Raw genomic sequence first — 21,063 nt, forward strand, 5'->3', positions numbered from 1 at the left:
GTTTGAACGCACCTCATTCACATGCCGATTATTATATTGATTTGCTTATTGTTATGTTTACTCGCCATGCTGGTAATTTTACTACTCAATCTATTTGATAGTAATGGTGGACGCAGACTCAGCTGTCAGCAATTACTGTGATTGTTGGCCTCCTTGTAAAAAGCGGTTTGATTTGACAGAATGACCAAAACAATGAATGAAATGGAGAAAAACAGAACGAGAAAGCCTAACTGGACGGAAGAGCAGTGCCTGCTGTTGGCACAGCTCGTGGAGGAGAACAAGGGAGTTTTAAGAGGGAAATTCGGTCCCGGGATCACGGCACAAGGGAAGAGGCAGACTTGGGAGCGCATTGCCCGACAAATCAATGCATCGTTCCCTCTCCTTTTACGCAAGCGATGAGTGTGAGAAGCGCTGGTACGTGCTGCAATCCAAAGCAGGTGGTATTGCGTTGCTATGCTGGGTGGGAAAAATAAGCTCATCCCCAGGTCAACCACAAACATTATCCCTGCACGATCAAGCGTCTTATTAAATCACTGTCGTTCAATATACGGAGAATATCTCTCCTTCCTCTCTGTCTTTCCGCCATCTTCTCTGTTTAAGACACTCTTAGGCTTCTTAAAAGTCCTCCTTCCTCCTCTTTACAGTTTGTCACCTTAGGAGCTCTCTTAAGGCCCAAAATGCTTTGTGAATAACTTTTATCTTACCTTTCTTAGAATGACGTCACTAAGAGCTACTTTTAGTCTTAGGATTCTTTGTGAATACGGGCCCTGATGATTTATAACAGTAAAAAAAAGTCAGTGATTTTCCACTGCTGTTAGAAGTCGAGGGGCTGATAACTATGGTGGCCAAAAACCTGAAAATGTTTGGTTTTTCCATTTTGAGCTACTGTTGAAACATGGCGGTGCAACATGGCGGACTCCACTGTTGAGGGCCCGCTCCCTATGTAGATATAAATTGGTCATTCTAAGATAACAAAAACACTAGTATTCTTATTTTCAGGTTATTACAAATTGAAGAAAACATTAGATTCCATTTCTGCCAATATGTCCCGCTAAATACGACACACTGGACCTTATAAATCATATAATAATTCATACACCACCAACAGAACAACAAATGGTATAGTCAGATAGTTAAACACACCTTTTAATTAAATCTCTTTATTATCAGCGTGCCTGTTGCCATCTATGGGCCTAAAAAGTACACAAGACATTAATGTCTTGTGGTTGCTATGGCAACGGCTATTCAAGAGTTGACATCAATCTATTGTAGTAAACCAGTGTGCTGTTTTCTTGTTTGTCTTTTGTGCCTATCTTTTATTTTTTTTTGAGTGAGTCATCTTCTCAAACATAGACAACTTGAGATGTTTACACACTTTCTGAAATGTTTTTGAATAAATGAAACTCACATTGGACAAACTTTCCAAATGTAGACACCAGATCACTGCTCAGCCAGCATCATGCTGCCAGTTGCATAATGACTCAAACTTGGGTAACACCAACAACAAGATAAACAAAACAAAAAAACACAAACACAGCTGGAAATGACAGATCACATCTATAGATGACACCCACATCCTCTAGCCTACACCCTCAGTGCAGCAACTACTTGTGAAACTTTAAAAACTAACATAATTGCATAGTTTTTCACATCTTCCCCTTTAGATGCCCAACACAGCATACTACTGTGAGGTGAATCTCTATGAAGGCCAAAGTAATTAACATCCATAGACTAAAATAACAGCATGAAAAATGAAAAGCAGGTGTAACATTCATTATCCAGCAGTTTACCAGCCAGGTGTTTATTTACCCAAGCGTTTTATGCGTTTGCCTGTAGTAAAGACAAATGAACAGGCTGTGTTCTGTTGGCATGATATTTAACACAAAACCTCAACACTTAGATATAAGTGATGGATATAGGCCGGAGAACAGGAAAGCTGCTGGTCGGGGCGTGAAGCAGTGAGGGAAGAGTACAGAAATGCGCTCATGGGGTATATTTATAGTAAGATGTAGAGGAACGACATAGGCCTACATGAGTGAGACATGAAATTATATCCCCTTACCCTGCAGCTTTCCATGTTCACCTACCGTGTTAATTACAAACCCCTTCAAAGGCCAGTGATAACATTTGAAATTTGAAATAGGACATTTATCTTGATGTAAGCCCAAGACTCAGGGTAGTACGCACAGCCTCTGTGTGCTGCTACTCACATCTCACACAATAGATATATGTGAGACAAATACTCTGTAGTGAATGCTTTGTTCTTTTCTTTTCCATGGATTTACTTTTAATTTGTTTCCTAAAGTCTTGCCTATCCCCCGTCAGATTGACTGCTCATTGACACAGCCGTCAAATCCTACCACAGCCTTCTTACAGCACCTGTGAAACAGCTTCTAACACAGAAGCAGTTGAACATATTTCGCGTTAAAATAGACTTGCACCGATTTATCGGCAGTGCTCGGAATCGGGCCGGTTTTCACGTGATCGGCCTGGCGCGCCGCATGATTGACATCGTGTAACATCAGCAGCGCACACACACGCACATGTGCAACTCACAGCTTGGGCGATGTGAGAAAGTGAAACATGGGCGGCTTCTCGCACACGCACATACATCAAAAGAGAGAAGAAGAAAGTTGTTAATTGTCTGTGTTAAGTTGATTTCTACCATGTTTGCAATTTTGAGCCGTTGTGCTTTTATTTTGAAGATGCACAGCCAGATTGTGACGTAATACAACAAATAAAAGACTGGCTCGCAAACATTGAAGTGTCAGTTAGTGACAGAGTTTTCTGTCTGTTACACGATATACCGCTTAACATATCAACCAACTAACTTAATAGTTTCTGACAGAGTTGTTTCCACCTTTTCGTTTACGTGTGTTGTCTTCTTCTTCCTGTCATGGCGATAACTCTGTGTGTTGTTTTGATATTTGTAGCTGCCATTCACAGATGTGGTGAGTACCGGGTGCCAAACTGTTTGTCGGCGTTTAACTGCTGTGCACTGAGGTTTAATGGTAACATCACAGCTCACTAAAATATAAGCTAGCTGAATATTTTAGTTTGCCAAAACCATAAGCCAGCTCTATTTGTGTTTTTATTTCTGACTAATCTCCTTTAATGTGTTTTAAATCTGTCTTCATTCTCTAAATATTGTTCTCTTTGCATTGTTTTTGAGCACTGAATTGTTTGTGTGTATATGTGCAGAGGGGGACCTGAGCTTTGCCTCCTACTATGGGGACCACATGGTGCTGCAGAAGTCTCCAGATAGAGCTGTGTTGTGGGGCTATAGCTATGATGGGGCACAGGTGACCCTCATCCTGTCAGGACCAACAAAACAGAAAACCTCACCAGTCACTGTGACAAATGGTGAGTACAGCCACAACATGTAACCAGGATTGCTCTTTATATATTGACTTCCATCTAACATCCTAAGTACATGTCTCAGGTCAGGTGTCTAAAGTACAGAAATGTTTTTTGAATCTGTCTCAACATACAGCCCCTAATGTTGGAGAATATGAGCTAGAAGTCAAGTCAGTCAAATTTATTTATTAAGATGTGTCACAGTTGCACACGTCTCTTCTTTGGACCCTCGAAAAAAGGGTCAAAGTGTACAGCTTTCACTTATTCATTTGGTTACTGTTAGACTTGCACCGATTACAATTTTTTGGGTCGATACCGATTTCTTATTTGCAGAGCGTTTGGATGGCTGATTCCGATTTCATTTTTTTCAAACCACTTTACAGCACACAAGATATTGCAATATTTTCTATCTTTGCTTTATTAGAACATTTTAACCAAGATACAACCAGCTTTTCAATAATCATCTCAAACAAACAAACAAAAACAGTGACATAATTCTTAACCTGTTAAGAAACATTTTCCTTTTTGCTCAAATATAACTTCAGGTACAGTATTAAAATAAATAAGTAAAAAAGGCATACATAAATAAATACATGGATAAATAAAATAATAATTCTTGGTGTATAGCATCTGTGGGTAATTTCTTAAATAGACAAAAAAGTAAAAATATCTCCTGTGGAATAATCACACAGGTCTTTAGGACGCGCCCGCCAGTAAGTGCGTGGACACGCGCCTTATCAGTTTCAAGCGGCAGAGTGCAGCAGTGAGAGCTCCGCAGTTCAGTTTAACATGGACAGTTAACAACTTTCTTCTTCTCTCTTTTGATGTGTGTGCGTGAATGATTAAGGTGAGAAGCCGCCCATGTTTCACTTCCTCACATCGCCCAAGCTGTGAGTTGCACATGTGCGTGTGTGTTCACTGCTGATGTTACGCGATGTCAATCATGCGGCGTTTTAAATCGGCATATTTTAGACTGTCCGGCCGGTCGCGGGTCATGGCCAATCATGTGAAAACCGGCCTGATTCCGAGCACTGCCCATAAATCGCAGTCTTATCGGAGTCTTATCGGCAGTGCTCGGAATCGGGCCAATCGGTCAAATTCCCTGTGCATCGTGTAACATCAGCAGCGCACGCACATGTGCAACTGGCGATGTGAGGAAGTGAAACATGGGCGGCTTCTCACATTAATCATTCACACACACACATCAACAGAGAGAAGAAGAAAGTTGTTAAATGTCCGTGTTAAACTGAACTGCGGAGCTCTCACTGCTGCACTGTGCCACTTGAAACTGACAACGCGTGTGCCCACATGCCGAAGATGCGCGTGTCCGCGCACTTACTGGCGGGCGCGTCCTGAAGACCTGTGTGATTATTCCACAGGAGATATTTTTACTTTTTTGTCTATTCAAGAAATTATCCACAAATGGTATACACCAAGAATTATTATTTTATTCATCCATGTTTCTATTTATGTATGCCTTTTTTACTTATTTATTTTAATACTGTACCTGAAGTTATATTTGAGCAAAAAGGAAAATGTTTCTTCACAGGTTAAGAATTATGTCACTGTTTTTGTTTGTTTGAGATGATTATTGAAAGCTGGTTGTATCTTGGTTAAAATGTTCTAATAAAGCAAAGATGGTAGAATTTTCTGAATGCTAAACAGAGGTGCTTCACTGCCTCCTTCCTTATCTCCTTCAGCATAGGGCTCATTAGAAAGAGCCTTTACAAGACTGAAGGAGCTAATAACGTCCCACAATTTAACATTAAAGCACAATCAAGTCAACATGAATGGTGTTCACTGAGTTGTGTGGTGGTCTTTAAGTTATTATATGCATAGTCTTATAGTCAGATCTATGCCTTGAATGTATGTTTTATGTATTTGTGTTGCTTCTTATAAATGTACTCTGTTCAACACAGTAGATTTTATATGCTTATTCTGTTATTATATTGCTTTTCATGTATTTTTATATTTAGTATTTACTTTGTTTGGAGCCTCTCAGCTAAAAAAATTTCACACAGTTCTTGTGTAACTGGAGTGAGAACAAACAAATGTACAAGATCAGTATAAAGGTTTTGAACTCTTGATCAGTATAAAGGTATTAATCATAACACAGAAGTCTGTCTTTCAAGAATAAGGGACGTTTTCAGCCAGATGATGTTTTTAATTTAACATTTTTGAAACTAAATGATAAGTACAGTAGTAGATTTATAGGCCAAACAAGTTATATTCATCTTGCATAAGTTTAACAATTACTTTCATACAGTCATGCTAACAGGGATTCATGTCAATAAATCTGAGTGGACAGGAGGGTGAGCGTGAGGCACCATTGTCAACATGACAACCATTTTGTTTCACTTCTGTGCATGGCAGTCTATATTCCTTTTTTCATTTTAATTCCAACCTTGATAAAGAAGTAATATATTTCATCAGGTTCTCCATGTTTTTATAGATTCTTTTATCACTGCAGTTGTCTTTTTCGAAGTCCTTATGAATTCTCCTCCACATCTTTCAAGAAAAAGTGGTTTGGAAAGGAGACTTTTTTTGACTGCAGTCCATGTATCTATGGCTGTTTTTCAGGAATCTGGCGAGTCACCCTCGACCCTGTTGAAGCTGGTGGTCCCTACAGTGTGACAGCAGTCACCAAGTGCAGCAATGCCACTCTGAAAGATGTGCTGTTTGGAGATATATGGCTGTGTGGGGGGCAGAGCAACATGTGGTTTAACATGTCTATGGTAGGTCGAGTCAGGTGAACATCTGTCTTCTGATTAGCTCATTCACTGTAACAAAAATGTGCAACAGAAGTCTGTCTATAGGGTCAAATCTCAAAAGAAAACACTTTCACTTATATTACATGCACAGCATAGGAGTAAGTATTAAAGTGGTGCAACAGATTTGGTTTCAGATAGCTGTAATTGTCAGAAAGATTTCACATAGGTGTCATAAAGGACTTTCAATTAATATGTATGTATGTATGTATTCATATTTTGTTGTTAAATGATCTCTTCATTATTCATTCTCCAATAGGTTTTCAATGCATCAGAGGAGCTGACACTCTCAGCGAAGTATCGTAAAGTGAGGTTTTTTATGGCGGCTTTGAAGCAGAGTAAAGCTGAGCAGCTTGATTTGACTGCCGTGGAAATTCCCTGGTCTGTGGCCCCAAGAAGTACGTCAAAAATGTATTTATTAACTCATAGGGTTGTTAAGATGTGTTTGCAGCCAAAGATGAAGGTTAGAGATATTGAACTTGAACTGAGCCATTTCTATTTGCTGTGTAATGTAAACATGCATCCATTGCACAAGGTCATAAATCCAAGCTAGTCTTTTGTTATGGTGACAGCACAGGACTCCATAGTTCTGTATACTGAAATCAAATTTGATATATTAACCCTCCGGTTCCCCTCGGACGGAAAATGTCCTTTTCAGTCATTTTTCAGTTTTTATTTTTTGATAACCTTGGCTGTGTTCATGCATATAGCATGACATTTGGTCAGAAACCTTATTTTTGGTAATATTTTGAAATTTTAAAGCCGCTCCTAAATCAGGCCTAATATACACAAATGGCAACCTTTTACGACACCTCGGACGAAAAACGTCCCCATTGAAACCCATTAAAACGACATTTTTTGATTCCCCTTCCATTCACATAAAAAACATGATTTTTTTCTATCTCTGGCAGTCAGGTTGGTTCAAGAGACCCAGTAATGGTAAAACAAACAAACAAACAAACAAACAAACAAAAAAACAGATGAGGCCAATTTCCATTTTTGGGGCCCTGCTGTCTTTTCAATGCAATTCCTGGTTTGGCCACTTGAAGCACTATAGGCCCCAAACAGGGAGGGCAAATGCAGAGTAGATCAAAAAATGGTCTTGCTGTGCTCATAAGGATGTGACAGTGTGGTCTGCATAAAAATATTGCAATATTAGTTTGTGTGTGTGTGTGTGTGTGTGTGTGTGTGTACATGGACTCAAAATACCCAATGTCAAATCCCTATGTGAAAATATAGCTCAATGTAAAACCATAAATTCCGTATTTGTTCATCACATCCTCATGGCAACTCAGAAACATGAATTTGATGGTATCATGCATTCCAGAGTTAGGGAATCAAAATGGAAGTTTTTACTAAAATCCAGCTGAATCATACATTTTCTCCTGCTTCCCCAGCAGAGCAAACACACACTAAATAATAAGCAGTACAACTGCTTGTATTTTTCTCCTATTTTTTCATCATTGAGGTTTGCGAGCCATTGTTGCAAAAAGAAATTAAAATAAATGCTAGATTAGTGTTGATATGGATGTCTGGGGGCTGTGTAAAAAAAAATAGTGTGTGTGTGTGTGTGTGTGTGTGTGTGTGGGTGTGTGCATGTGTGTAATTGTAGTTAAAAATTGCAAATTATGAGGTGCAGGTTGCTGCAAGGTTACATTACTGTTCTCTCTCTCTCTCTCTCTCTCTTAATATTTAATATTTTTCTGGTTGTTTTTCAACAAGGACAAAAAACGCCCCGAAGGGGAAAGGTGTCGGTGTTTATTGAAAAATTGAAACTGCACAAAAAAATAATAATGCATCAAAATTGGTGTTGTTATCAATCAGTCACATATCCCAGACTGTGATAATTAGAAAAAAAAATCCATTTAACATTTATTATATAGAAGGTAAATCATAATTAGTATTTTAAGTAACAGTGACTTCATGTAAAGAAAATGGCATATAAAGGGTTAAAAATCCTCAAAATGAATGAATATTTGATATGTATAATCTGAGTAGGAGTTGGTTAAAAGATTTAAGCAAAAAAAGTAGAAAAAAATATTAATATTTAGTATTTTTATGGGTGTTTTTCAACAAGGACGAAAAACGTCCCGGAGGGGACAGGTGTGATGGACTCATTAACAGGCAGGTGTATTTTCAGATCTGAAAGGTTTCTCTGCAGTCTGCTGGCTCTATGGACGTTACTTGTACGACACGCTTCAGTACCCCATAGGACTGGTGGAGTCGTGCTGGGAAGGCACACCTGTCGAAGTCTGGTCATCTGCAAGAGCACTGCAGCAGTGTGGACTAGAGAGCGCCGGGTAAAGTTATTAAAAAACAAAACATAATTCAGCTAACCTACCACCTGATGTGTATGGTAACTGAATTAGGAAGGATATCGAATTTTACCATGTGACACATTGTTCTTTTGTAAGAACCAAGAAAAGTGAGCTTGCACTAACAACACTGTTGTTGCTTTTTCCCACATTGAAATCTCTCAGTCCTAAAAAGAATTCTGTCTTGTGGAATTCAATGATCCATCCGCTGCTCAAAATGACCATCAAAGGAGCCATCTGGTACCAAGGTAAGACTACCTGCACAGGTATCAGACGGTCAGTATAGCCATGTGTAGTGGGGCTTTCATTCTCTGCCCAAATTAGACTGGCCCCAATGCTTGGTTTGGGCTGGGCAGTAATTTCTCAACATTCGGCCAGGCAGAGATCAGGTGGGGTTTATGCCTATTTCTTTAGGAACTGACGATTTGTTAGGTTTAAGTGCGCTTGGCTTTCTGTTGCTCCACCTCCTCTGAGTAGCCTACACTCTGCTGCTCCTGAGAGTTTGGTGCTCTCAATAACTGAACAGTATATTCCAACAGCGCTCAGAATTTACGATCAATCCAGTTTGTGCCAGAGTGTGTTTTGGCGCTCGAAGTGACTATTTACTAATGCACCCCCTCTCACAAATGTCTGTAACCACGCTGAAAAGACGTTAGTTGACTTAATCTTTTTTTTAACAATGGAAAATTAGAGTTTTTAATCTGGCTCAGGCCCAATCCTGCTGTTGCGGTTCAGGCTCGAGCCAGACTTGGACTGTCTGAACTGTGGGTTCATGTAGGGTCGAGCCTGATTATGTCATGCATCTGTAATATTTGTGTTGATTTCAGGTGAGGCAAATACGTACTATCATGAAGACAAGTACGCCTGCACCTTCCCTGCTATGATCGATGACTGGAGGATGTCGTTTCACAAGGGCTCAGGGGGACAAACGGCGAAAGACTTCCCTTTTGGATTTGTCCAGGTATGTTAGTATTAGTGTTTTAGTTTAATTTGCATTATAGAAACAACACATTTGAAAATGATTGTCAAGTTTTTGAAAACTACTTCATATATTTAGTAAATTTCTGACGGTGGTGCCCCCTTGTGGTTGTATAAAAGAGGAGACAATGTGTGCTGCTATTTGAAACTAAGTGGGTAAAATAAACCATTAATGCTTTTGTGAACATCTTTTGCAATACTGTCAAACTGTTCCACTTTCTATCTGTATTTGCAGCTGTCCACAGACGTTAAAAACTCCGCCAGTAAATTCTTTCCGAATGTCCGCTGGCACCAAACGGCAAACTTCGGCTATGTCCCAAATGAACGGATGCCGAATACCTTCATGGCCGTAGCTTTGGATTTACCAGATCCAGATTCACCCCTTCGCCCGTAAGGATTGTGTTTACGTGTTCTTATAGCATATGAAATCTGTGCACCACCGAGGAGCATTACACTTTGCTCATGGAGGTATTTCTTAACTTGTACCACTAGATGTCCTAATGGCTCATTTTTTTGACATTTAAACAGATTATATTTAGACTGTTGGAGGAGTCAAAAAGTAAGTAAATCATGACATTTAATTTAAAATTAAGTATTGTTGGAAAGAATATTGAGTATAAGAGCCATTTGAAATCGTTAATCACATTTTCCATTAACTAAATTATATTTTAAAATGCTGCTGAAATGTGTAGCACTGTGCACTTTGCACTATGCAGGTTGCACATTATCCTACAAAACATGACAACAAATCACATTATTGAAAACAATATTCTCCAGGAAAATAAATCTTTAGGAATTCTACCTTTTTAGAATTCCAGGTAAAACCAACTCTAAATTTGGGAGATACTGTGTGGTGCTATTGTTTAACTTCTTAGGCTATATTTATTTTAATGATTTTTATTAGAGCAAATGGCATAAATTACACCTATTGAAATGTCTCTGCTCCGGCTTCCAGTTAGTCTTTGGATAGATTTAAGATCCTTGCAAACATCTATAAAACATTTCATGGACTTGTCCCTGATATGCTGCCAAAACCCAGCAAGTCCCTGGCATTATTCTCACATCAACAGACTTTTGTAATGTACTGAAGACTGGAAAACCAACAGGGAGACAGCTTTCACCTGTGTTTGTCTTCATCTAAAGTATACATATGATGATGTGACCTGCTTTTGTATGTCGTGTGATGAGTATGAGTACTGTATTGACTTTCAACCTCCCTCTCCGGTCTTGCCAACTGGCTCACCCACTATGTTTGTTAAAATGATTAGTGTTTTTTTGTGTGGTTTGTTTCAGGATCCATCCCAGAGACAAGCAGGATGTAGCCTACAGACTGACACTGGGAGCAAGGGCAGTGGCTTATAATGAGAAGGGCGTGGCCTTCCAAGGACCTTTCCCCAAACAAATTCTGTATAAAGGAACGCATGTCACCGTTAACTATGACCAGAAGATCTCTGTCAAAAAGTCTGATCGCATCTTTGAGGTAAGACCAGTCAGTGTGAGTTAAGGCTAGATTCTGGGTACCGTAATATTGTAAGTGTTGCCGTTTCCTGGTTTTAGAGACTGTGTTACAGTAAAGTGATTTCATTTAATGAACTTATCAGGCTGATCTAGCTGTTCTATTATTTGCCTTTTACCCAGTTAGTCACAGTCTCCACATTAGCGATGTGGATGTAGCAGTTTTCTTGGTATCATCTGGCTCTGGTGTGAGTCAAGTCCCACATTCACCTGCTGGCTATGACAATGCCAACACAAACTCAATTTTAATGAGTATTAAGATACTTGATGTTTGCTCTGATCATTTTTTAACAAGCTTAATTCTTGCTAAATAAATAAATAAGAACATTTTCTTTTTCCTTCTATCAAGATCTGTTGCACAGAGACTCCAGTTCCATGTGGGTCTAAGTCTCACTGGGTTCCGGCTCCCATCGCGTGGAGTAATAAGACCTCTGTCAAGTTGTCGAGGCATTGTAAGCCTTCTCAAGAAGTGGGTGCCGTCCGTTACGCATGGAGAGCCTGGCCCTGCCACTTCAAAGCCTGTCCAATCTACAGCGCTGATAAGAGTTTGCCTGCGCCTCCTTTTATTTTCAACCGCTGTTCACCCTAAGGAAAGGAGAGAAGGAAACTGTAAGATGACAAAGTGATGTAGTGATAAAGTGCTTTTTTGTTTCTTTAGGTCAAAACTTTGCCATACAATCTTAAAGGGAATGTTTTTTTGTTTTTTTTAGACTTGACTGTCAAGTTTTTTTTCTCTTTACAATCAGTATGGGTGAGTTATAGGTAGAGTGGGGCAGTGCCAGATCCTATGAATCGTCAAGCAGTAAGCTACACTTACAATTCATGGCATCTGGATACCAAACTTATCTTAACGTTTATTTTACTTTCTTTTTTACCACAGTAGTCAGGTTTTGTACAGCATCCAGTGTGTCTCATCAGAGCGGAGAATACCACTAGTCTTAGGTTGTAATGTCTGGCAGTTTTAGTAGTTAGTCTGGCTGGAGACTCACCTTCCATTTTATAGATTTATTTTTTATAGATTTATTGAAGCTTATAAACGCTTGTGGCAGATGGTTATATATTATTTTGGTTTCATCGTTTATCCTGTTTGAAGTGTATGCTGGTACAACCACTGCCAATAATTGCTGTAAAAATAGAAAAGCATGACATTTTATTTGAACAAAACTCTGGAATTTTTTAAGTTTACAACAGAAATGAATCTTTATGATTTTACAATTTGAACAAATAAATGACAACTTAGCGACTTTTGGTGGGTGTTGTGTTACTTTCAAACCTGATGCTTTTGCTTAAGAGTAAAATGGATGGATTCACAATAAAATCATTGATTTATCAAACATGGTCTGTTGTTTGAATTGGGGGAAACAATCTGTAATGTGTTGGTATCATACTTTAAGTTGCAGCTCTAACAGTTCATACCAATGCAACAGTGTGCCATGTACCAAAGTGATGGTGTATGGGAAAGAATAAACCTTTTTAGTAAACTACTTTATTTCAACTGCGGCTCAGTTTCTAAAATTCAGCACATTTTTATCCACACAAAAATTCATATGCCAGTACAGAGGTGTTGGGTTTATGGTTACTATTGGCACCTAAGTACAAAGCTAACTCACCAGCAGTATATTAACATGCTGGCACACATCCCCAACATTGAGACTTACAAGATTATGACATACAATAAATAGCATCGTTTGAGTTACTGTATGCCTCTGTTTACTGAATCACTAACTCAGGAAGGAGTATAAAAGAAAACATTGTCAATAAGTGATGTTTGCAAGTAAGAATCAAAGGTCACGAGGATTGTGTGATGTCAGGCTTTCAGAATCAGGAGCTGAAGTACGAGGTAGAGGGCTTCATGTTGGAGGAAGTCAGGTGGTGCTGATGAGAGGAGCTAGGAGACTGCGGTGCCTGTCCTGGGTAAAGACAGATAGATAAATAGTAGAGAAAGAGTTACTGTCAATGCTGTGTGATCATCATGTCAGCATTAGCAAATGAAAACAAAACCACAATTTCTTTAAAATACTTGCCCTTTGGATATACTTTTACTTTGAAATCCTAAAACTTACATACTGCAACTCCTGTATAGGAGTACACTTTTATGTTTCTGCTGCCCGTGCCACTTACATGTATGATTTTTACAGCAGAGGCTGGAAGGAGCAGTTGGTGGGGTGAGGACAGTTATTCACACAAACTCTAGCAGAGCAAAGTGAAACTGAGTCGTTCACTGCTTTGCTCAGACATTCTGACAGCAGTTGTCGAGAAAGAGGACAGTTTTTATTTGTAACCCCACCAGGGGACTCTTACCTGTGACCCCTGAGCCACAAGCCCAGCTGTTATACCTAAAGGCTACCCTGGTTCATATTTAGTATGTTTGATGGACGCATTGGAACCAGGGTAGCCTGCATGCAATAATCAACATCCTCTAAATGTAACATGCACAACAAAACATGAGGTCATCTACACTACAGCCAAGCTATGAACATCACCAGTTTAGAAAACTGATAATTAACCTGTAATGTGCTCTGTCTTGATGTTTTCATCAAAGCCCTGGTGTCTCTGGTAGGCCTCAAAGTTGACTGAAGCATCGTCCTCTGACAGGCTGTGAGGAACCTGGCCATCACCAGGGCGACACACCTCAAAACGTATCCAGCGGTAGCTTAATAAACAAAGTGCAATAAGACATCTATTAATTAAGAAATCTATAGTCACAGTGGCTGTAAACTGGCTGAACCCATGTATGGCGAGTGTATTGACATAAAATGTTAGATAAATATGAATTCAGCATGTTTCTGTGACTTGGAAATGTTACTCCTGTTGTGTTTTCCTATTAAGTAAAGGTTTGAATGATTTAATATTGTGGTTTACACCTCATCCAGATATATTATCATCTTAATGTTTTACATCTGGGAAAACAGGTTGGAAAATATGTTTCAGTTTATATTAATTACACTAATTAAATGACCCATCTGTAAAATCCACTTATAGTCCTTGTCTGGGAGGCAAGTCCCCACATTTAATGGTTTTCCCAACGATACCACACAACCTACAGTAAGTGCTTGTTTTACTAATGAGAACATTATTAAACACAAGACTTGCTTTCTTACTTGCTACATTTGCGTGCTCCAGGACAACTCTGGATGAGATTCTGGATGGTGGGGTGTGAGAAGCCAAAGAAGTCAGCTCCTGATGGCACGATGGGCGCCACAGCCTTGGAACTAAGAAACATGTTGAAAGAGTTCATAATTGAAACAGTAAGTTTTAAAATAAAGCTCTAAGACATGGCTTTCTAAAAATATTTGCCTTAGACATATGGTGGAGTTTTTCTTGACTGACACAAGTCATTGCAATCACAATGCAAGCCTTGAGTTGAACTTTGGTACCTGACAGACGCGATGGTCTTCAGAAGATTGGAGTGGCATGTCAGGGCCGAAGAGGCCACAATGGCATTCTGAGGATCTTCTTCAGGCACAATCTCAAACTTGGGGGAAAATATTGGATTGCATGTGTCAGTTAAGTTTCATCAAAACCATTTTATTCATTCCATTTCAAATGAACAAAACTTAATCAACAAGGCAGTATACAGTACCTTTGACTGACTTCAGTAACAACTGTGTGTGTGTGTACCTGTGGACCTGCTCCCCCATCCTTGATTTGGCAGGTGTAGAGGCACTGCTGGTCAGGGTTTTTCATACTGGCAAAGACTCGAGTGCTGCAGAAGCCCACTGGGTAGATGGCACACTCATCATGGAACAACATTCTGTCTGTGATGATCTGGAGAGCAGTCAAAAGTTTGTATTCGTTAAATTGCATTCAGTGGTTAGTGTTAGCTTTTAGAAAGGCTTTCACATGATCAACATTTTGTTGTGTTACAGACTTCATATTTATTTATTAAACCAGCATCTGATGGACGGATTAGAGAACATGTATGATTAATAATTGACTGACTAGCTTATCTTTTTTTTAATTCTGAACTATAAATAGGATATAACATGAGGCTGGATATCACAGGCTTTCCATGATTATACCATGGTGATAATAAAGCTGTGACATGTGACTCAAGCCAGACACTGACCTCTCCCAGGCTGTAGACTGTTAAACCTCCCAGTACAATGGGAAAGACAGGACGACCAGATGAGTCCAAAGGAATGGGCTGCACCAGTTTCCGAGACCCGTCTGCAAGCTTTCTCTTCTTGGTCATCTTCTTCGGAACTGAAGAAACATTTGAGGGTAAAATAATGGACCAACTGTCTTTAAAGGTGGATGTAAATCAAATCACATGTATTTTCAATATGCATCTACATTAATACTTGGCAATACCCTGGCACTCACATTCCTCCTTTCCATTTTCTCTGCCTCGCTCTTTCCTTTCCTTCTTGGGTTTTTTAAGAGGTACCTCTTCCCCTGTTGACACCACTGATGTCAGGTTATGCCCCCCAGACAGGCCTGAAGCCCCTGCAGGACCTGAGGTTAATGCTGCAGGCGGCACAGGGGGATGAGAGCTTGAGTTTGGTGTTGGCAGTAGCTCTCCTTCTGACAAAGACTGATACTGCAACAACGACTTCAGTAAAAACCTGGAAATGAGAAGTACAAATGTGAATGAATCATTGTTTCTTTTTAAAGATGAAATGATGTGAAATGAGCAAAAAAATGGCACTTGACTATCATGGAGCTTCACTTTTTAACAACAGCACAGCCACATCCATTATGAACAAAAGTAAAAAAAAAAAAAAAAAAGGATAAAGTGAGAGGAAGACGAAGGCCCTCGGGAAGGTCATGGGAAATATAGGGATAGCTAAAGCACGTCCTCTCACCTCCGCTCCTCCTTTGCCCTCAGAAACTTCTCCTCTAAGTGGGCAACTTCATCACAGAGAGCCGCATTTTCCTGTGGGTAAAACAGTATTCCATCACTCATAATTACAAAGCTGTGTATCTAAACTGTCATACCATATATGCACAATGTGGCAGAAAACAGAGCAAGTCTGACTTAATAGCTTACTCACAAATATCATGGCACGGGCAGCTTTACGCAGTCTAAGGTACTTGAGTCTGTACTTTTCATTATGGTTTTTTCGTGGACCTCTCTTCATCTTGGTCTGATGCTCTGAGGAACTGGTGGGGGATGGAAAGACGGGCACCGAGGCTCCTGAGCCCGAACTGGAGATGGTATTCTGCTGCGGAGAGCCGAGGAAAGACTGTGCAGTGAAGGCCTGCAGGGCCTGCTGCCTCTCCTCATCAGTCTGTGAGGAAACAGAGGGGGGAGAGGGAGATGGAGATCTGTTCATGTGCACCAGGAGTACCTGAGAATAATACTTGTGTGGCCTTCAGGATGGATGAAAATACAGACATAAATGTAAAGGATAAAATAACACTGATGGAGCTCACACTTAAACCGCTGTTTGACACACAACAGAAGTTACTGAACATCAACCGTGCACAACATCTTCAAATTAAAATAAAAATGGAGATTTCTACTGTAATTTATTTCAGAACTTCTCCAGGCAAATTTTCCCTCTTCTATTGTTTTGGGCCTTAGCAGTTTAAGGATTATTAAGAGCTTATGAGTGCTGTGGAGTACTGCATCTATAATTAGATATTAGGTGGGACTTCTCGCTATCTCTGCTTTAAAATTGTCTGTAGCGTGCAGATGAATGAGCATTACCATCATGTCGTCTCATCAGTTTAAGTAAGAAAATACATAGCAGATATTCAGATTACCCGATAGCATTAAATATCCACTGGAAAACACTGTGTGTACCCATATAATTTTCAACATAAATACATGGTGCCATGTGATAGAATTAAATCAGGCAGTGACGTGTATCAAACTGCAGTTCAGGACGAAGATCTTTTGTGAGCAGCAACGCCACAGAATTTATCAATGACCAATAGCCAATGACATTAAAGGTCAAATTCACTTACAGTACATTACATATTTGAATTTTGTGTGAAATTGGCATTAGTGTCCCATATAACTCACCAGCAGTGCAAAGACTCCGTTTCTGTTCTCAATCCTCTTGAATCTCCTGCTGCCTTTTTGTGTCTGAAACATAATGTGAGACTGAGGCCGATGCACGGGGCTGGAAAAGCCAAATCTGATTGCCAAAAGCTGGGAGTCAATATAGACTCATTCCACCATTATTAGATACAGCAGGTTCAAGGCCTCTGCGTTTGAGCGCAGAACATCCTTTGTTCTGGTAACAGTGAAGAAATGTCTGTCTCTTTTTAAAGTTGTGAAATAAGGCCAAAGAAGCAGGATGGAAAAACATGGAGAAAGAAAAAAACAGCAACAGAAATACAGATGATGCATGTAGTGTGTTAACAGAATTGACACAAATGTTAAATGGAGGTGCAAGTTATTACACTCAACAGCAGAGGTTGCTGTCAGACTGCATCTTAAACATCCTCCTTACCTCACGGTACATGACAGCCTCCAGGCTTGATTTTGCACTGCCAAGGAGAGAACAAACACATAAGCAGAGTCTAAATGTAGACTCAGCAACAAGTTTACATTCTACTCAAGAAACTTATCATTCATAATTTGGCTTAACATGTGAAAACAAGGGCAACAAGGTGTGCAGTTAATTGAGAGGACTGCTGTACTTGGATTGAACAAGCCCCCTGTCGATGATTCTCTGTTTAATCTCCTTTATGTGCATGGGACGTCCAGCTTCTTCCAAGACAATCTACATGAAGGAAAAGGAGAAACAAAAACACTTAAAGGGATAGTGCACCCAAAAATGAAAATCATGTCATTTGAACTCTGTTTTTAGCCTCATTGTAGCCTGTAGCTGTAACTGCCTCTCTGTGCACTGTGCTCATGTGTGCTCGCTTGCGCACGAGACCAGCGAAAGCAGGTGAACACAGATGAAGGCGGTGCCCATGTCCCACGGTCTCGCACAAGCACGCACACGTGAGCGCAGTGCACAGAAAGGCAGTTACAGCTACAGGCTACAATGAGGCTAAAAACAGAGTTCAAATGACGTTCTTCCAAACAACTCTTTGTGTTGGGGCTTCAGGACACTTGGATCACTACGGACGAGCAGTATGGAGATATTTTGTGGTTTCAATCATGTGTTTTTAGACGTTTGAATCTGGGGCGCCGTAAGCCTCCATTAGGTGGAGTTGTGTTGCTACCCCCTCTCTCCTTGTATCTCTGCAAGGGATGTGAGGACTCTGAAACTTCACCTGAGGCTCCCTCGGCATATGGGTGAGTAGATAATGGCTGAATTTTCATTTTTTGGGTGCACTATCCCTTTAACTTTTGGTAAACTGTTATCAATAACAACAAACTAAAATATGATGAATAAAAGGAAAATACCTGTGCAGCATCAAGCCATGTGAGGTTTGGCTTCTCTGCAATTTCACTTGGTGGTTCGCTGCAAATAGAAAAAGTTAAAATTATCCAGTGTACCATTATTTAATTTGTTGGCATTTTCAAAATCATCACTTATTCATTCATTTTCCATAACCGCTTATTCTGGTAGGGGTCACAGGGGGGCTGGAGCCTATCCCAGCTGATAGTAGGCAGAGGCGAGGTACACCCTGGACAAGTCACCAGACTATGACAGGGCTGACACATAGAGACAGACAACCATTCACACTTTAAAACTTACGGCCAATTTAGAGTCACTAATTAACCTAGCTTGCATGTCTTTGGACTGAGAAAACCCACGCTGACATGGGGAGAACACGCAAACTCCGCACAGTAGGACTCCCCCACCCCAGGGTACGAACCAGGAACCCTCTTGCTCTGAGGGGACAATGCTAACCACTGAACTACCATGCCGCCACCATTACTAATTATATTTTTAGGCACATATTCATCCATATTTTGGTACATAATAAAACTGCACCACTGAACTGAACATGCCAGCAACTGCAAATAACCCAAGACAGGTCCTGTTGATACATTTTGATCCCAACATGTGAGATCTATTGATACCAAATGATGTGGAAAAAAAGAGAAAATATCTTGAATGAAAGAGTTCAGAATCACAAAGCACTTCCCCACTGGAGTTTGGTATTGCATCACAGCACTGATTCTGACTTGTATTATGATTTGATTTCCTGTGAGCACAAACCTACACAGATGTGATACTCCTCTCTGGAGCAACCTCACTTTCCAATCTAAATGGATGCATTACATCATACAGGGCATATATTCTTTATCTATAAGCAATGAGTCTACGGTGGATGTTACAAAGGCATGACACTGTAACAACATGTTTTAACATCATATTATTTACAACAACCTCTCCAGGGTCTCAGTGGTCCCAGACAGACTTGCAATGCTGTCCAGGGCAGGAAACAGAGAGTAGTTCCCCTGTCCATCAGCCTCCATCTCTGATTCAAAAGTGTTGAGTGACTCCATAGGAGACAGGAAACTGCACAGAGAAGACACAGAGACAATACATTTACTGTATTTGTCTGTTTATCCGTAACGTACCTCATACACTCATCCAAAATAACATTAGCAACGTTGCGACTGTGAGCAAGAGAACACACAGGTATCTGCATATTCTGCTTTAGAGTAGCTAAGACTTAATAGCTGCCCACAACAGATGATAACATGATATACAGGAGAAGCGGTTAGCTGGAGACAAACACATACACACCTCTGTGAAACTGCAGCAAACCAGCAAACCCACTTCTTTTAATTTGTGCTCCGGTTTGTTTGTTTCCGTGCGTCTGCCGGAACCTTCGGTCGTCGTCATCGCATCGTTTACATACGGAGTAGCTAAACGCTAACGCTAACCAGCAAATAACAACCTTCGTCGAAATAAAATGACATTACGGAGCTGCGTACTGAAGAAATACTCCACTAATCTAGTTGAAAACGCGAGTGGTATTGACGAAAAAAAAAAAATATACGTAGATAGAGGAACTAAAGTGCGTGGCTGACACCGGACACTATTCACGGGAGCATTTGTAGCGGATATCCGGTTTGCTTACAGTCTATGGTTTAGAAGGTCATAAAACAAAGTTTGAAAGGTGATTAAATGGCAGTTTTACGTGTTCAATTACGACGACAGTGAGACGTTAAGGATGTAAATCGTGTTGTAAATGTAAATGACGCCTTTGACATTGAAATAAACATTATGGCTTAAATAAAGATCAATAATATGCAGAGTTTGTGAAATGATGTTCAGATTAAATTATTTCTAAGCCTGTGGATGTATAACATTTTTTAACCTGTCAAAAAAAAAAAAAAATTAAGTTTGTTGGTGTTAAAAATTACTTTAATTTGTGCCAGACTAACACTTCACCCTGGTGTGTCAGTGCATCTCTCTTTGTCTCACACCACATGGAAACTTTGAGAGCGGAAACTTGAACATTGAAACTGAGCATGATTTTTCCAGGAGTTTTAGACATTTTCTGATTCAAATGCACGTGTACCATGATAATAAAGCCATTCACATCAGTGAGGAAAACAATGGCACAAGATGATGTAATTAGCACAAGAAGGGATTTATAGGCTTAATTACAATTTGGAGAAGCAGTTGTCTGTGTTACATCAAATTACAATGGAAAAAAATTCTACATTTTCTCTGTAATTACGGTTGAAGTGTTCATTGAAGTAAAATGGAGCCTGCCTAACTAAACCCAGTCATTGTTCAATTGGCAGTAGCCTATAATCTTTCCTCATCTTAAGATACCTGGCATGGATCACATTTCTCCATCCAGGCTTTAATGTTTTTTGTTCTATGCAGGGCCCTGTCATAGCTGACCTCCATACACTATACATCAATAGAGTTTACTTTATGGCCAAGACTCTCCAAAACAAATTCTCTTTAATTTGATACTCAGATTTCCTCTTCTGGTACCTTGTTGTTTTCAAATGATATATCCCATATCTGTCATCATTGCGAAATGACCTACAGTAGCCTATGTGGCACAGTCCTAAATGCTTGTTGGTTGCTGGTTGTTTTACATGCAGAGAACAAAGCAGATTACAGGGTCATCTCACAGAGCAAATATGCCACACCTTCAACCAAGAAGGATTAAAGTCATTTGAATTCATGGGTGGCTGTCAGAAATTTAATTTAATTTTTAATTTAATTTAATTTTATATACTTTATTAATCCCTGAGGGGAAATTCAATTTTTCCAATTTTTCACTCTGTTGTCAATTAC

At 39.8% G+C, this 21,063-nt stretch overlaps 2 protein-coding genes across 3 annotated transcripts; one reads left to right on the forward strand and one right to left on the reverse strand.

Annotated features, from left to right (window-relative positions):
- The first annotated feature begins 2,787 nt into the window (after positions 1–2,787).
- On the forward strand, positions 2,788–12,579 carry LOC144458307 (sialate O-acetylesterase-like). Its single transcript, XM_078167245.1, has 10 exons — positions 2,788–2,951; positions 3,202–3,363; positions 5,938–6,092; positions 6,385–6,523; positions 8,266–8,425; positions 8,606–8,688; positions 9,268–9,401; positions 9,654–9,808; positions 10,712–10,898; positions 11,283–12,579. Exons 1-10 carry the CDS (start codon positions 2,897–2,899, stop codon positions 11,520–11,522), a joined length of 1,470 nt encoding a protein of 489 aa, XP_078023371.1. The 5' UTR covers positions 2,788–2,896; the 3' UTR covers positions 11,523–12,579.
- Positions 12,404–19,830, reverse strand: tbrg1 (transforming growth factor beta regulator 1). 2 transcript variants are annotated; one of them, XM_033630664.2, is made up of 15 exons: positions 19,546–19,830; positions 19,183–19,314; positions 18,249–18,306; positions 17,531–17,613; positions 17,341–17,377; positions 16,908–16,970; positions 15,931–16,167; positions 15,742–15,812; positions 15,260–15,501; positions 15,003–15,139; positions 14,555–14,701; positions 14,311–14,408; positions 14,035–14,145; positions 13,441–13,586; positions 12,404–12,843 (listed from the first exon to the last, which is right to left on the reverse strand). In XM_033630664.2, exons 2-15 carry the CDS (start codon positions 19,299–19,301, stop codon positions 12,755–12,757), a joined length of 1,638 nt encoding a protein of 545 aa, XP_033486555.2. In that variant the 5' UTR covers positions 19,302–19,314; positions 19,546–19,830; the 3' UTR covers positions 12,404–12,754. The 2 variants fall into 2 exon arrangements, with proteins under 2 accessions (XP_033486555.2, XP_033486556.2); XM_033630665.2 differs by lacking the exon at positions 16,908–16,970.
- Positions 19,831–21,063: the final 1,233 nt, after the last annotated feature.

Source organism: Epinephelus lanceolatus, chromosome 4 (genome assembly GCF_041903045.1).
Source record: "Epinephelus lanceolatus isolate andai-2023 chromosome 4, ASM4190304v1, whole genome shotgun sequence".
Classification (NCBI taxonomy): domain Eukaryota; kingdom Metazoa; phylum Chordata; class Actinopteri; order Perciformes; family Serranidae; genus Epinephelus; species Epinephelus lanceolatus.